The following is a 15,198-nucleotide window of genomic DNA, read 5'->3' as shown; positions in this document are numbered from 1 at the left end:
CCAGATTGCTCACCATGTTTGGAAATACTCAAGTCCTAAAACTTGAACACCTCTGGATGCATGAGATTCTCTTCTAAAACAAATACTATGCCGCCCCGTTTGCGCGATCCATTCTGGGGAAGTTCCTGTTCTGGCCTACGGTCCCTTTGGGGAATCTGTGTGGGAAGGGTTGCTGCTAACTCCCTTTGATTTATCTAGATTCCTTTTGCACTTGTAAGTGAAGGATTTGCGTTCAATAGAAACAACTTAAAATGAATATTTAGTCTCGTGAACAACCACAAAAATTTTGAAATCCCATTAAAAGCACACAGTTAAAGAAAAAGTTTCCATGAATTACACCGTTATTTATCTAGGGAAGTATAGAGTGTATCTTTGTCACATCGATGCTACTGGCTTTACTCTGCTAACCGGCGTTCTCTTACTCTTTTTTTTATAGTTGTCATGGATGATGATGATGACTCGTGTCTCCTTGATCTTATTGGGTAAGATTCCCATTCCACAACCAGGGTAAATCACATGTGTGAGGTTTGCCGTACTAAAACAACCTGATAAGTGAGCATATTACAACTGGGTGGGAAGGGCGCTTGGGGATGAACACTGGGTGTTAATATGGAAACCAACTTGATAATAAACCATATTTAAAAAAAAAAAAAACTGAGTGGGATTTGGGGGCACGTGCCTGGCTCAGTGAGTGGAGCATGTGACTCTTAATCTCAGGGTTGTGAGTTCAAGCCCCACGTTGGGAGTAGAGACTACCTAAAATTAAAAAAAAAAAAGGGTAGGTTTTTTAAATAAAAATCAAGGGGCGCCTTAGTGGCTCAGTTGGTTAAGCATCTGACTTTCGCTCAGGTTATGATCTCACAGTTTGTGAGTTCGAGCCCTGCATTGGGCTCACTCCTGTCTGCTCAGATCCCACTTCAGATCTCTGTCTCCCTCCGCCCCTCCCTGGCTCTCATGTGCATGCTCCCTCTATCTCTCTCTCTCTCTCTCAAAAATAAACCTCTTAGGGGCACCTGGGTGGCTCAGTCAGTTAAGCGTCTGACTTCAGCTTAGGTCATGATCTCATGGTTCATGGGTTCAAGCCCCGTGTCGGGCTCTGTGCTGACAGCTAGCTCAGAGCCTGGAGCCTGCTTCTGATTCTTTGTCCCCCTCTCTCTCTGACCCTCCCCTGCTCATGCTGTCTGTCTCTCTCTCAAAAAAATAATAAAACATTAAAAATTTTTTTAAAAAACAAACATCTTTAAAAAAATAAATAAATAGAAATCAACGTAGTTAGATTAACAAATAAAGGGACAAATATATTTGGATCTGATAGAGTTCATAATTAGGTCATCCTTTATTAAATTTAGTTTTTAACAAATACCAGGAGGCAGAAATAAGTGATAATAGAAAAAAAAGAAAAGAAAAGAAATAAGTGATAATAGGAAACAGAACAACATCAGGAAATCAATAATAAAGCAAAAAACCCAGTAGGGGTGCCTGGGTGGTTCAGTCAGTTAAGTATCCAACTCTTTGATTTCGGCTCAGGCTGTGATCTCATGGTTCATGAGACTGAGCCCCACATCAGGCTCTGTGCTGAGAGCATGGAGCCTGCTTGGGATTCTCTCTCTCTCTCTACCTCTCTCTCTCTCTCTCTCTCTGTCTCTCTCTCTCTCTCTCCAAATAAATAAGTAAACTAAAAACAAAAACAGAAAAACACACAAACACACACACACACACACACACACACACAAAACCCAACCTAATAAAATTGTTTAAAAATTTACTCAGGCTAATATCCCTAGTCATTTTCTTTTTACCCTAGTAAAAATGAATCCTAAATATAAGTCATGTATTTATTTGCTGTTTTCCTTTCTTTGCTGTTGTTTTCCAGAGACCCACAAGCATTGAACTATTTTCTACATGGACCTAGTAACAAATCTGTAAGTAATACTTAGAACATCACAGATCTAAATTTTGTTCCTTCTTTACAGTTGAAGTAATCGCTTTATTGAATTTGTACCTTTGCAGAGCAATGATGACTTGACTAACGCAGGATATTCTGCAGCCAATTCAAATTCAATTTTCGCCAACTCCAGTGTGAGTATTGGAAACTGCATTCAGTGATCAAGTGTTTATCTCTCATGGATGCCTTGTAAGCAGAGGCTTTCATTGCCTTTGGATCCTGATGGGTGTTATTACCTTGTCTCTTATAATTGACATGGAAGGAAATCTACCAAACAGTGTTGACATTGTCTCCTTTTAACGTAGTCAATTAAGATAAACTATACAAGATTTACTTTGCCATGTTCCTAAGTTATAACCTAAGAAAGTCATACTAGAATATTTTAGACCTTGTTACATAGCTTTAAATAAATTATTCTTCCTTGCCATTACTTACTCAGTCTTTTCATCTTAAAACAAGAAAAAAATTACTGAGTGAGGGGCGCCTGGGTGGCTTAGTCAGTTAAGCGTCTGACTTTCGCTTAGGTCATGATCTCGCGGTTCATGGGTTGGAGCTCCGCGTCGGGCTCTGTGCTGACTGCCAGCTCAGAGCCTGAAGCCTGTTTCAGTCTGTGACTCCCTCTCTCTCTGACCCTCCCCTGCTCACGCTCTCTCTCTCTCCCCTAGAAATTAAAAAAAAAAAAAAAAATTAAAAAAAATTACTGAGTGAAACTTCCTGAGCATTTAGTATGTCCTTGGCACCAAGGGTTTGCATGATTAACCTCATTAATCCACACAATAACTCCATGAAGTAGGCTCTGTTATGATCTGTATTTTATGGGATGAGGAAACTAAAGCATAGAGAGGTTAGTACTTGCTCAAAATTATACAGCGAGGAGTTGGAGAGCTAGGATTCTCCAGCAGGCCACCCATTCTGGATTCCATATTCTCAAGCCCTAGGAGCATCCAGACAAGAAATCTGGCCTGGGGAATAGGGAAGTCCTGCCTGCAGACTATGTCCAGATGACTACATTCAGGCCTCTCTTACTTTAATCAGGTGCCTTCTTCCATCATGGATGGTAGCCCAGAGTCAGACTGCCCCAGTGTGAATCCTCACTCTACCACTTACTAGCCCTGTAACCTTGGATATATCACTAAATCTCTGTAGTGTTCAGTATCCTATTTATGAAACCAGGAGAATAATAGAACTACTTCCTAGGTTGGTTAACATTAATTGACTAGTCCCGGGAAATGACTTGGTGCAGTGCTCAGTAAAGTTTAACTTATCATAAGGCCGTCATATCCTTCATCTATAACATGGAATAGTATCCAGAGAGCCCTTGGGAGTGCACAGTTTTTTTTAAGTATTTGAGTGTGTGTAAATTATATCAGATCCTAGGGTGCAAGACACCTCTGCGTGCTACGGGTGGCTTTGAAGTCACAACACTGATCTGGAAGGCTTGTAAATCAGTAGCATTTTTGAAATTCATGCGGAATGAGTAATAATTTCATGTGGTCCCATTAAGCGCATAAGGTAGATAGTTAGCCTGTCCCTCGACATGGATGATTTTTATTTACCAACTCTCCCCCTTCCATGTGAGTATTACTTCTGACTTTCCAGACTGCCTCATTCAGTATGCATTTATTGGGAATTTCTATTACATCATGTCAGGTAGAGTAGAAATTTTTTTTTCAGTAGAAATATTTTCCAAGGCCTGAAAAATATGGCTGTTTAAATCTATGGTCTGTTAACTTGTACATTGTAAAAATATTAAACTGTGTCTGACCATTCAGGAGATAGGCATTGTTGTCTAGATATTGTTACGCAAAAAACAAAAAACAAAAACCAAAACCTCTCCTTGCTTTCATTTGCTTTCCCCATTTCCTTTCGGATGACTCCTCAAGTCCCACGATGCTGGTTCCACTTCAACTGTTGACTGAATGAGGGTCAAGTGAACTAGTCTTTGCTTTTCTGCCTGGTTCTTCGCATCATATAGCCCCCAACACCTTACAAGGCTCGGGCTGAGAACCTCATGCTTTTGCAAGCTGGAACTCTTATTCTTCATTGACCCATTTTTCATTTTTTTCTTCACCTTTTTTTAAATGTTCAGTGACCTTACAATACTTAATGAAATTTACTATTGTAACTACTTTTAAGTTATAGTTCCATAGCGTGAAGGACATTTGTGTTTTCCCCAGCTGTTGATTCCGTATCTTTTCTTTTATAATTTCAACACGTCCCCAGAAAAACTGCTAGGCAGTGGAGTGTATCTCTTTTATCATGTTCAGTTCTCTTCCTATGCCTGTGTGGTCTCTGGCTGGAAAGCCCATTCCTAAGGATTCCTTGAGGACAGAAACTAACACACAAGTGGGTGCTTGATGACTAAAATGTTGACGGACTTTTACTGTGGAACAGAACACTGAAATCGTTTTGAAAACGGCATAATAATGCTGATTCCTTCTAAGAAATCAAATGACCCCTCACTTGTGGGGGAAGCTTGTTTTTGTCTGGACTAGTCTCGCCTGGGATGGTAGGGATTAAACCTAGACACGTTCTGAGAAGCCCTGAAAAACAGGGCTGGATCTGGGATGCCTTCTGGACCCCTAACAGAACAACACCCAGAACTCCCAACACTTGCTTAGATTCCTGTCGTGCGAAGGACTAGACACGGCTATTTCCTGGACACTTACACACTCTGGGCCGAGTCTCACGCAAGCCCTGGACCGGGAGCAGTCCTGAAAAATAAAGTCTGTGTCAGTATCTGAAAAAATGGAGCTAAACTCCAGGCAGTCATCAGTATGGTCCTGTTACGTTATCTATTTTCTATGAACTAATTTACCAGAGCACTGAATGGGTCACAGAAATAATGTTAAACATCATCCCTGAAGAAATACAGTATCAGAATAAGCTGAGCACTTAGAAGAGCTGTCCTGTTAGGCTTTATTCTATCCAAAAGCGAGGCTGGTATCATGTTGTTTTAACAACTTCTTTCAAAGGTTAGACATGCCAGGTAACACACTGCTTATATATTTTTTTTTTTAGAATGCTGATCCTAAGTCATCCCTCAAAGCTGTAAGCAACCAGCTTGGAGAAGGGCCCAGTGATGGACTGCCACTTTCAAGTAGCCTTCAGTTTCTTGAAGATGAACTTGAGTCTTCTCCTCTTCCCGATCTCAGTGAGGACCAACCTTTCGACATTCTTCAGAAATCCCTGCAGGAGGCCAACATCACCGAGCAGACCTTGGCAGAAGAGGCATACTTGGACGCCAGTATAGGTTCAAGCCAACAGTTTGCACAAGCCCAGCTTCATCCTTCCTCATCAGCATCCTTTACTCAGGCTTCTAACGTTTCGAATTACTCAGGTCAGACGCTGCAGCCTATAGGGGTGACTCACGTGCCTGTTGGAGCCTCATTTGCAAGCAATACAGTGGGTGTGCAGCATGGCTTTATGCAGCACGTGGGGATCACCGTGCCCAGCCAGCATCTGTCGAATAGCAGTCAGATCAGTGGTTCTGGTCAGATACAGCTGATCGGGTCATTTGGTAATCAGCCCTCCATGATGACTATTAATAACCTAGACGGATCTCAGATCATATTGAAGGGCAGCGGGCAGCAAGCCCCGTCAAACGTGAGCGGCGGGCTCCTGGTTCACAGACAGACCCCCAACGGCAACTCCCTGTTTGGGAACTCCAGTTCCAGTCCCGTAGCACAGCCTGTCACCGTTCCATTCAACAGCACAAACTTCCAGACGTCCCTGCCCGTGCATAACATCATCATACAGAGGGGTCTCGCACCCAATGCAAATAAAGTCCCGATTAATATCCAGCCAAAGCCCATCCAGATGGGTCAGCAGCACACATACAACGTGAACAATCTGGGGGTGCAACAGCACCACGTGCAACAAGGGGTCTCCTTTGCGTCTGCCAGCTCCCCCCAGGGCTCCGTCGTCGGTCCGCACATGTCTGTGAACATTGTAAACCAACAGAACACAAGGAAACCGGCCACCTCGCAGGCCGTGAGCAGCGCCGGGGGCAGTATCGTCATTCACTCTCCCCTGGGCCAGCCTCACACACCCCAAAGTCAGTTCCTCATACCCACAAGCCTTTCTGCCAGTTCCAACTCGGTTCACCACGTCCAGACCATAAATGGGCAACTGCTTCAGACTCAGCCTCCTCAGCTCATCCCTGGCCAGGTGGCCTCAGAGCACGTCATGTTGAACAGAAACTCTTCCAACATGCTCAGGACCAACCAGCCCTATTCTGGACAGATGCTGAGCAACCAGAATGCTGCCGTCCAGCTAGTGTCTGGGCAGACGTTTGCCGCCTCGGGAAGCCCGGTGATTGTCAATCATGCCTCTCCTCAGATAGTTGGTGGCCAGATGCCCTTGCAGCAGGCGTCACCGACTGTACTACACCTGTCACCTGGGCAGAGCAGCGTGTCCCAAGGGAGACCTGGCTTCACCACCATGCCCTCGGTGACCAGCATGTCAGGACCTAGCCGGTTCCCTGTCGTCAGCTCCTCCAGCACAGCCCATCCAAGTCTCGGGTCTGCGGTTCAGTCAGGTGCATCAGGATCAAACTTTACGGGGGAGCAGCTGGCCCAGCCAAACAGGACTCCAGTACCAGTCAGTGCGCCTCATCGTCTTCCAGTCTCTTCTTCCAAATCGACCAGCACCTTCAGTAACACCCCTGGAGCAGGAACCCCGCAGCAGTTCTTCTGTCAGGTACGTCTGCTCTATCGCACGAATGTCGGGACGGTAACGGAACGGGAAAATGGACTGTGTATTTCACGGCACAATTTCTGTCCTAAACTCCCAATGTATTCATTGACAATTTTCTTTTTTTTTGTAAGTTTATTTATGTATTTTGAGAGAGAGAGCAGGAGAGATACAGTGAGAAGGAGAGACAGAATCCCAGGCAGGCTTCACGCCATCAGCAAGGAGCCCAATGTGGGTCTTGAACTCACAAACTGTGTGTGAGCTTATGACTTGAGTCAAGCTTCACTGACTGAGCCACCCAGGCGCCCCTCATTAACAATTTTCAATTTGTGATTGATTGCCTTTTCTCTTCCTAACTAAAAACATTTTTTTTTTTTTTAATTTGAGAGAGAGAGAGTGTGTGTACAAACGGGGAGGGGAGGCACAGAGGGAGGGAGAGAATCCTAAGCAGCCTCCGTACTCAACAAGGCTGATACTCAACAAGCCCTGATACAGGGCTCGATCCCACAACCCTGGGATCATGACTTGAGCCAAAATCAAGAATCAGACACTCAACTGACTGAGCCACCCAGACGCCCCCTTAATTAAAAAATTTTCATCCATCATAGCATTGTGGTTCGGAGTAGGGCTCTAGAGTCAGACTTACGGATTTGACTCTAAGCTTTGAGTTTTAAAACTGGATACCTTTGACTTAGTCATTCCACTAAGAATCCTAAGGAAACAAAGATTATTTATTATCAAGGATATTCAGTGTATTACTTTCGGTATCAGAGTGTGTGTGTGTGTGTGTGTGTGTGTGTGTGTGTTGAAATAATGTCAGTGAAAGTGGCAAGAATAGTACAAATAATTGTCATATACCTTTCACCAAGATTCTCCAAATGTTAACTTTTTACTACCTTTGTTTTATCCTTCTCTTTGTCTCCCAATGCCCCCCCCCATACACACACACACACACACACACACACAATTTTGAGAGTAAGTTATAGGCATGGTGTCTCCTTACCCCTAAATACTTTGGGCTTCAGTGTGTATTTTCTAAAATCAAACATTTTCCTACATAACCGTAGGTAGTACAGTTATCAAAACCAAGAAATTAGCTTTAGTACAATGTTTTCACCTGATCTATAGACCTTATCCAGATTTAGTTGATCTTCCCAAGAATGCCCATTACAGCAAAAGGGGGAAAATTATATTGTTTTGTTTTTATGGTCCAGGATCACAGTCTAATTTTGTCATCATGTCTTTAAATCTGGAACAGTTTCTCCATCTTTCGTTGTCCTTCATGACCCTGATATTTTTGAAGAGTACAAACCAGTTACTTTGTAGAATGTCCCTCAATTCCCGTTTCTCTGCCGTTTCCTCATGATGAGTTTCAGGTCATACATTTTTGGTAGGATTGCCACGGAAGTTATACATTGTCATCATGTGCACTTGTCCCATTCCCGGTGGTGTACACTTTGAACACGTGCTTAAGATGGTGCTAATCCTTCTTAATAAGTTTCTTCTAGGAGATACTTGGACACTCCGTAGGTATCTATTCGCTCATCGAACTTGCACACACGTTAAATTTCCATTGATAATTCCTTACCGAATCCATTATCATGGACTCTGCTATTGCTGTGATGGCCACCAAATAGAGATTTTCTAATTCCATCATTTCTTCTACATTAATTGTTGGCATTCTTCTCTAAGAAAGCATTTCCTTTTCCTCCTTTATATATAGGTTTGTTTCTATCAGTATGGACTCAGAGGTTCTTATTTTATTCAGTGGGTTATAAATTGTTGTAGTCACTTATCTTGATGCTCAAGTTACTTTGATGGCTATTGGGCCCTCCTCCAAATCGGCTGCTGGTCCCTCTGACACATTTTCATTGTGCCTTGAGCACTTTCTTCCATTTCTGGCAAAACAAGATGTTCCGTGTTGATCTTTTTGTGACTCGGCCCTGGAACCAACCATTTATTTAAGGAGCCTCATTCCTTCTAGTAGAGAACAGTAGTTAGAAACCACGGCCTGAGCACTGCGTGTTCAATGCTACTGACCTGGGACTTACATATACAATATATATATAATATATAATATAATATATATTATATATTTACACAGATCCAACGTCTGTAGCTATTTATGTATCAGTCCTTATTAAAAGCAATGGGTTCCTGGGGCGCCTGGGTGGCTTAGTCGGTTGAGCGTCCGACTTTCGCTTAGGTCATGATCTCACGGTTCGTGGGTTCGAGCCCCGCATCGGGCTCTGTGCTGACTGCCAGCTCAGAGCCTGGAGCCTGTTTCAGTCTGTGACTCCCTCTCTCTCTGGCCCTCCCCTACTCACGCTGTCTCTCTCTCTCCTAGAAATAAATAAAAAACAAAAAACAAAACAAAACAAAACAAAAAAAACAATGGGTTCCTATTGATACTTCCTATTCTAGTCCAGGACCACTGGGTTCATTACTCAGTTCTCTTTCTTTTCCATTTCCAAACATCTTCCATGTTTCCTCTTTTCTAGCAGTGAGAAAGGCCACTCCACAGTGTATTTACTTATTTGCTCAATCCTCGAATACACAGAAAATAGTCTCAGAATTCCTATTCCATACCACCATGAAATGCAAACCTACTGATGAGACTTCAGCATCAGTCTACAGTTCTGTCTTTAGCCTAAAGGTATATAGTCAAAATACTGTGTTCTAAAGTTACTTGGGTTAGTACTTTTCCCTCCTCCCTTGGTGTAGTTCATTTGAAATATGAATCTACTTATTCATTGTAGGAGTCTTTCCCCACCACACTTATTGATTATATCTGTTTAATTTCTTTTGAATGTGTAACCCATTAGAATGGTCCCAGAAGTCAGGGCTCTTCAGAAAGTGTACCTGGAGCTCCTCACTCCACCCTTCTCCCACCCCTCCATCCTTTCCTGCCAGTTCTCAGCCACCTCTACATTCACCGATCTCGTTCGTTTCTAGTTATTTATCCTACATTTATTTTCACACAAATGAGCAGATATGTGTGTTTTCTTATTTCCCTTCCTTTCTTTTCTTTTTTTAGTGTTTTAATTTATTTTAGAGAGAGAAAGTGCAAGTAAGGAAGGGACAGAGAGAGGGAAACAAAGGATTCAAAGCAGGCTCTGTACCAACAGCAGCGAGCCCTAAATGGGGGGGCTCAGCAACTGGGAGATCATGACCTCAGCCAAAGTCAAACGCTCAATCAACTGAGCCACCCCGGTGCCCCACCTTCCTTTCTTATTCAAGTATAGCGTGCTGTAGGTACTCTTCTATACTTTGGTTGCTAAAAAGTTTTCTGAAAACCCAAATGTCTAGGGGCACCTGGGTGGCTCAGTCGGTTGGTTGAGTGTCCAACTTTGGCTCAGGTCATGATCTCATGGTTCGTGGGTTTGAGCCCCCTGTCGGGCTCTGTGCTGACAGCTAGCTCAGAGCCTGGAGCCTGTTTCAGATTCTGTGTCTCCCTCTCTCTGACCCTCCTGTGCTGACGCTGTCTCTCTCTCTCTCTCTCTCTCAGAAATAAATAAAACATTAAAAAAATTTTTTTTAATTTGAAATATTTAAAATGTGCATTTAAATGTATAATAAAGAGGGACACCTGGCTAGCTCAGTCAGTAGAGCTTATGACTCTTGATCTCATGTTCATGAGTTCAAGCCCCACATTAGGCAAAAAAAATTTTTTTAGTAAATGTATAAGACTGGATAAACTATTTGTTTTCACTTGTCGAAAAATGATGGGGAGAGATATGTTGAATTAGAAAACAGAAAACCCAGTGTTATAAACACCCAGAAATTTCATCAGAAAGAAATGCAATATGACATTAACAGCAGTTCTCTGGATAGTAGAATTATAGATTATTCTCACTTTACTTCTGGTTTTAAAAACTTGCCCCACACAGGAGACATGATACTCAGACAGCATTTATCAAAGCATATGTATGCATTTTTAAAAATAAGTAAAACATGCAACTGATAAAAACTTAAGACAGTTCCAAGAGAACTGAGAGTGAAAAATAAGTCTTTCTGCCAGTCCCCAAGACTCTCTCTGAAAGCCAGCCACTGTTCCTAGGTTCCCTCTCTCTACTGTCCCAGAGATAGCCTCTACACATACAAGCACAGATACCGCGGACACCTGCTTAACCCTGCAACACGCCATGGGTGTTTTTACCAAATTACATAATTTGAGGATTGTTTTTATATCAGTATGTGTTGATCTGCTTTATATTTGCTGTTATTAATTATATGTAATCAGCTACAACATAATCTCTCTCTTTTTTCACCTGTGTGACAAATAATGCCTTGAAAAGGGGGACGGGGAGAATCTCTCTGACTCCCAAACGTTTCAGTTTCCCAGAGGTAACAAGAAGCCTCCACGGGCGGCTCCAGGGTCACTTTTTGTGACTCTTGCTGCCAAAAAGTATTGGGAACTAGGTCAGTTGCATCAGGCATTTTGGAGTAAGGAGGACACAGCCTCAGAGGACGCACAGTTAGAAAAGTAACGCCGAGGTGTTATATAACATTTAAACCCCCGGAACGGGGCGCCTGGGCGGCTCAGTCGGTTAAGCGTCTGACTTAGGCTCAGGTCATGATGTCACGGTTTGTGGGTTCAAGCCCTGCGTCGGGCTCTGTGCTGACAACCAGCTCAGAGCCTGGAGCCTGTTTCAGATTCTGTGTCTCCCTCTCTCTCTGACCCTCCCCTGCTCACACTGTCTGTCTCTCTCTTTCAGAAATAAAACATTTTAAAAAATTATTTAAAAAATAAATAAACTCCCAGAACATCCAGAAACACTTAGAGTGACTCTTTTTTACTTTATAATTTCTGTGTAAAGTTTCTGTATAAATTATTTTATAGAATGTTGGAATTGGGGTGCCTGGGTGGCTCAGTCGGTTAAGCCTCCGACTTCGGCTCAGGTCATGATCTCACAGCTTGTGGATTCGAGCCCTGCGTCCAGCTCTGCACTGATCCCTAGCTCAGAGCCTGGAGCCTGCTTCGGATTCTGTGTCTCCCTCTCTCTCTGACCCTCCCCTGCTCACGCTGCCTCCCTCTCTCTCTCTCTCTCTCTCTCACAGAAATAAATAAAACATTAAAAAATAATAATTTAGGGGCACCTGAGTGGCTCAGTCGGTTAAGCCTCCGACTTCGGCTCAGGTCATGATCTCATGGTTTGTGGGTTCAAGCCCCCCGTCGGGCTCTGTGCTGACAGCTAGCTCAGAGCCTGGAGCCTGCTTCAGATTCTGTGTCTCCCTCTCTCTCTGACCCTCCCCTGTTCACGCTATCTCTCTCTCTCTCTCTCTCAGAAATAAAACATTAATAAATAAATAAATAAATAAACAAATAAATAAATAATTTAGAATGTTGGAATAAACAAAAACACCGGGGCGCCTGGTTGACTCCATCAGAAGAGCATGCGACTCTTTCCGATTGTTTTCAAATTGTTAAGCATGTGACTCTCGATCTCAGGGTTATGAGTTTGAGCCCCATGTTGGGTGTAGAGATTACTTAAATAAAAAAATATTAACAACAACAACAATACCATTAGCAGGGACTTTCCATATTTGTTTGTTTGGGGAAATTTAATTTAGCAAGGTTTGATCTTATAAGGGTTCGTTCTAGAGCAGAATAAATATAAATTTTATTTGGTTGTGGTATAGAAAATACATGTATTTGGTCAAAATCCAAAAAAGTGCTGAAAGGTATATTCTATAGTGAAAATTTCCCTCCTTCGGACCCCCAGCCACCCAGTTCCCTGCAGGCAACCAATGTAACCAGTTTCTTGTAGAGTGAACATAAGTCCCCACCCCACCTTTTGTGTTGTGAAAATTTCCCAAAGCCACAGAAACATTGTAAGAGTACAGTGAACCCATTCACCTAGGTTCACCTATTGTTTATGCTTTGCAACATTTACTTTATCTGTGTGTGTTTCTCTCTCCCTCCACACACACTCACACACACACAGACACACACTTTTGTCTCTGAACCATCTTGAAAGTAAGTTTCAGACGTCAACACCCTTACCCCTGAATACTTCACCAGCTATTTTAGTAAGAACAAGGGCCTTCTGCAACGCAGCCACAATATCACAACCAAAAAAGTTAACATTAATACACTGCAGTTGTACCAGATTTCTCCCCGTTGACCCAATAATTTCCTTTACAACAATGTTTCACTCCAGACTCCAGTCAGAGAGCACTGCCGTCATCTGTTGTCACATGTCTAGTCCACAGCAACCACACCGTTTGTCTTGTACAGTGGCCTCAGCGGGGAGTCCTCTGATCGTGTCCTCATGATCGGAGTCAGGCTAAAGGGTTTTGGCAAAGACACGAAATGTTGAGTTGTCCTATTATTGGTGTGAGCACTTGGCGAAAGTGGCTTCTACCAGGTTTTTTCTCCTCCAGGCACTCAGAGGGACCTTTTTTCCCTTCGTAAAGCAGAAATGATCTCTAGGATGGTGCTTTGGGACCATGTGACCATCCTCTTTCGCAGTCTCTCATCCAGTGATTTGAGACTCCATCAGTGAGCCTCACCTGGATATCACACTGGTGGTTGCAAAATGGTGATTTCTAATTGTGTTATCCTATCTATAGTTATTGGCTGGGATTTTCCCAGAAAGAAGAGCTCTCTCTCTCTGTCTCTCTCTCTCTCTCTCTTTCTGAATAACACTATGAACTCATTTTGGGTGTTTTTGTTGTTGTTGTTTGTTTGTTTGTTTGTTTTGCCTTCATTTTTAAACTTTTTATAATGGGGGACTTTATTTTTATTTATTATTTTAGTTTTTTAATATAGTTTATTGTCAAATTGGTTTCCATATAACACCCAGTGCTCATTCCCACAAGTGCCCTCCTCTATGCGCATCACCTCCCTTCCCCTCTCCCACCCCATCAACCCTGTTTGTTCTCAGTATTTAAGAGTCTCTTGTGATTTTCCTCCCTCCCTCTCCTTCCACATATGAGCAAAAACACATGGTATCTGTCTTTCTCTGCCTGACTTATTTCGCTCAGCATAACACCCTCGAGTTCCATCCATGTTGCTACAAATGGCCAGATTTCATTCTTTCTCATTGCCATGTAGTATTCCATTGTATAGATAAACCACATCTTCTTGACCCATTTGTTAGTTGATGAACACTTAGGCTCTTTCCATGATTTGGCTATTGTTGAAAGTGCTGCTATGAACATTGGGGTCCATGTGCCCCTATGCATCAGCATTTCTGTATCCCTTGGATAAATTCCTAGCAGTGCTATTGCTGGGTCATAGGGGAGTTCTATTATTAGTTTCCTGAGGAACCTCCACACTGTTTTCCAGAGGGGCTGCACCAGTTTACATTCCCACCAACAGTGTAGGAGGGTGCCCGTTTCTCCACATCCTCGCCAGCATCTAGAGTTCTCTGATTTGCTCATTTTAGCCACTCTGACCGGTGTGAGGTGGTATCTCAGTGTGGTTTTGATTTGTATTTCCCTGTTGAGTGACGTTGTATGGGGAACTGTAAACATGAACAAAAGTAAACTAAATAGTGCAGTGAGCCCCTGTGCACAATTTGCTTCAATGCTTACCAACTCATGGCCTTTATTGTCCATCTGTCCCCAGCTAAATTCACCCACCCTCCTGCCCAACATAATTGTGAGGCTAATCCAGACACAGAAATTCATCTGTGATAGTTTAGTGCCTATCTCTAAAAGATCATGTATTCTTTTTGTGGTTAATGTTGCATTCTATTGCTTTCATTATTCTTTTTGATGCCTAAAAACGCCCTAAATGTGGTCAGTGGAGGCCTGCTAAAGAAGGCTTCTGTACTTTTGACACGGCCGCATCTACTTTGAGAATTCCATGGCCCAAGAGGCTGTGGACACGTCTTCCGATTACCGTGCCTCAAACCTGGAATCAGCCATTTCTCCGAAGAGCCCTGTCAACTGAAATCCCTGATGCAGAGAATAATTTACAGGATTTATACTTTCTTGTAAACAGATTAATAGTCAAAAGTCAGTAATTAAAGGAGGCAATTTACAAGAGTTTAGCCTATCAAATGCAAATAAACATGTTAATTTAAGCCAAATCTCCGTAGATCACTAGTAGATTTAGTAGATCGTAAATTCCTCGAGGGCAGCACCCACCACGCTTGCAGGTGTTGCCATAGTGACCACCCAGCCCTCCCCCCCTCCACCCCCCCCCCCCCCCCCCCCCCCCCCCCCCCCCCCCCCCCCCCGCTTCCTTTTCCCTCCAGCTCAGCCTGACAACCTTACTGTGGAACCACTGGATTTTCAGACACCCAGTCTTCAAAATCTAGGTGGTGTTTTTTCCTCTCCTTTTATACTTTAATAAGTGACTAAATCCCACCGATTGGCCTTTGAAGGTCTCACATCTATTCTTTCCAATAGTAACAAAAATAACGATTGTATTGTTAACAACGGGTACATGCTATCCATATTATTGCTAATCCTTACCTTGGGGCTACAAGTAGTTACTGTTTCCATTTCACAGTGTAGGAGACAGAGGTTCAGAGTGTGACCAAATTGCTTAGAAAGGCAGACTGTACCTGCTAGCTGGCTATACCATACTCTTTCCCATTTCT

General features: G+C 43.0%; 1 protein-coding gene across 2 annotated transcripts in view; it reads left to right on the top strand.

Moving 5' to 3' along the window:
- Positions 1 to 15,198, top strand: part of BICRAL (BRD4 interacting chromatin remodeling complex associated protein like) — an 82,448-nt gene that overhangs the window by 44,655 nt on the left and 22,595 nt on the right. Inside the window, exons 2-5 of one of the 2 annotated variants that reach the window (XM_039242653.1) lie at positions 437 to 482; positions 1,874 to 1,922; positions 2,011 to 2,079; positions 4,967 to 6,646. In XM_039242653.1, coding sequence (XP_039098584.1) covers positions 442 to 482; positions 1,874 to 1,922; positions 2,011 to 2,079; positions 4,967 to 6,646 — 1,839 coding nt within the window. In that variant the 5' untranslated portion in view covers positions 437 to 441. Of the gene's footprint in view, positions 1 to 429; positions 483 to 1,873; positions 1,923 to 2,010; positions 2,080 to 4,966; positions 6,647 to 15,198 lie in introns of those variants that run through there. The other variant, XM_039242654.1, reaches the window with a different exon arrangement.

This window comes from Hyaena hyaena, unplaced genomic scaffold, assembly GCF_003009895.1.
Source record: "Hyaena hyaena isolate Hyena2069 unplaced genomic scaffold, ASM300989v1 scaffold_211, whole genome shotgun sequence".
Classification (NCBI taxonomy): Eukaryota; Metazoa; Chordata; class Mammalia; order Carnivora; family Hyaenidae; genus Hyaena; species Hyaena hyaena.
Note: the sequence above shows the minus strand (reverse complement) of the source record. Positions and strands in the feature narration are given on the sequence as shown.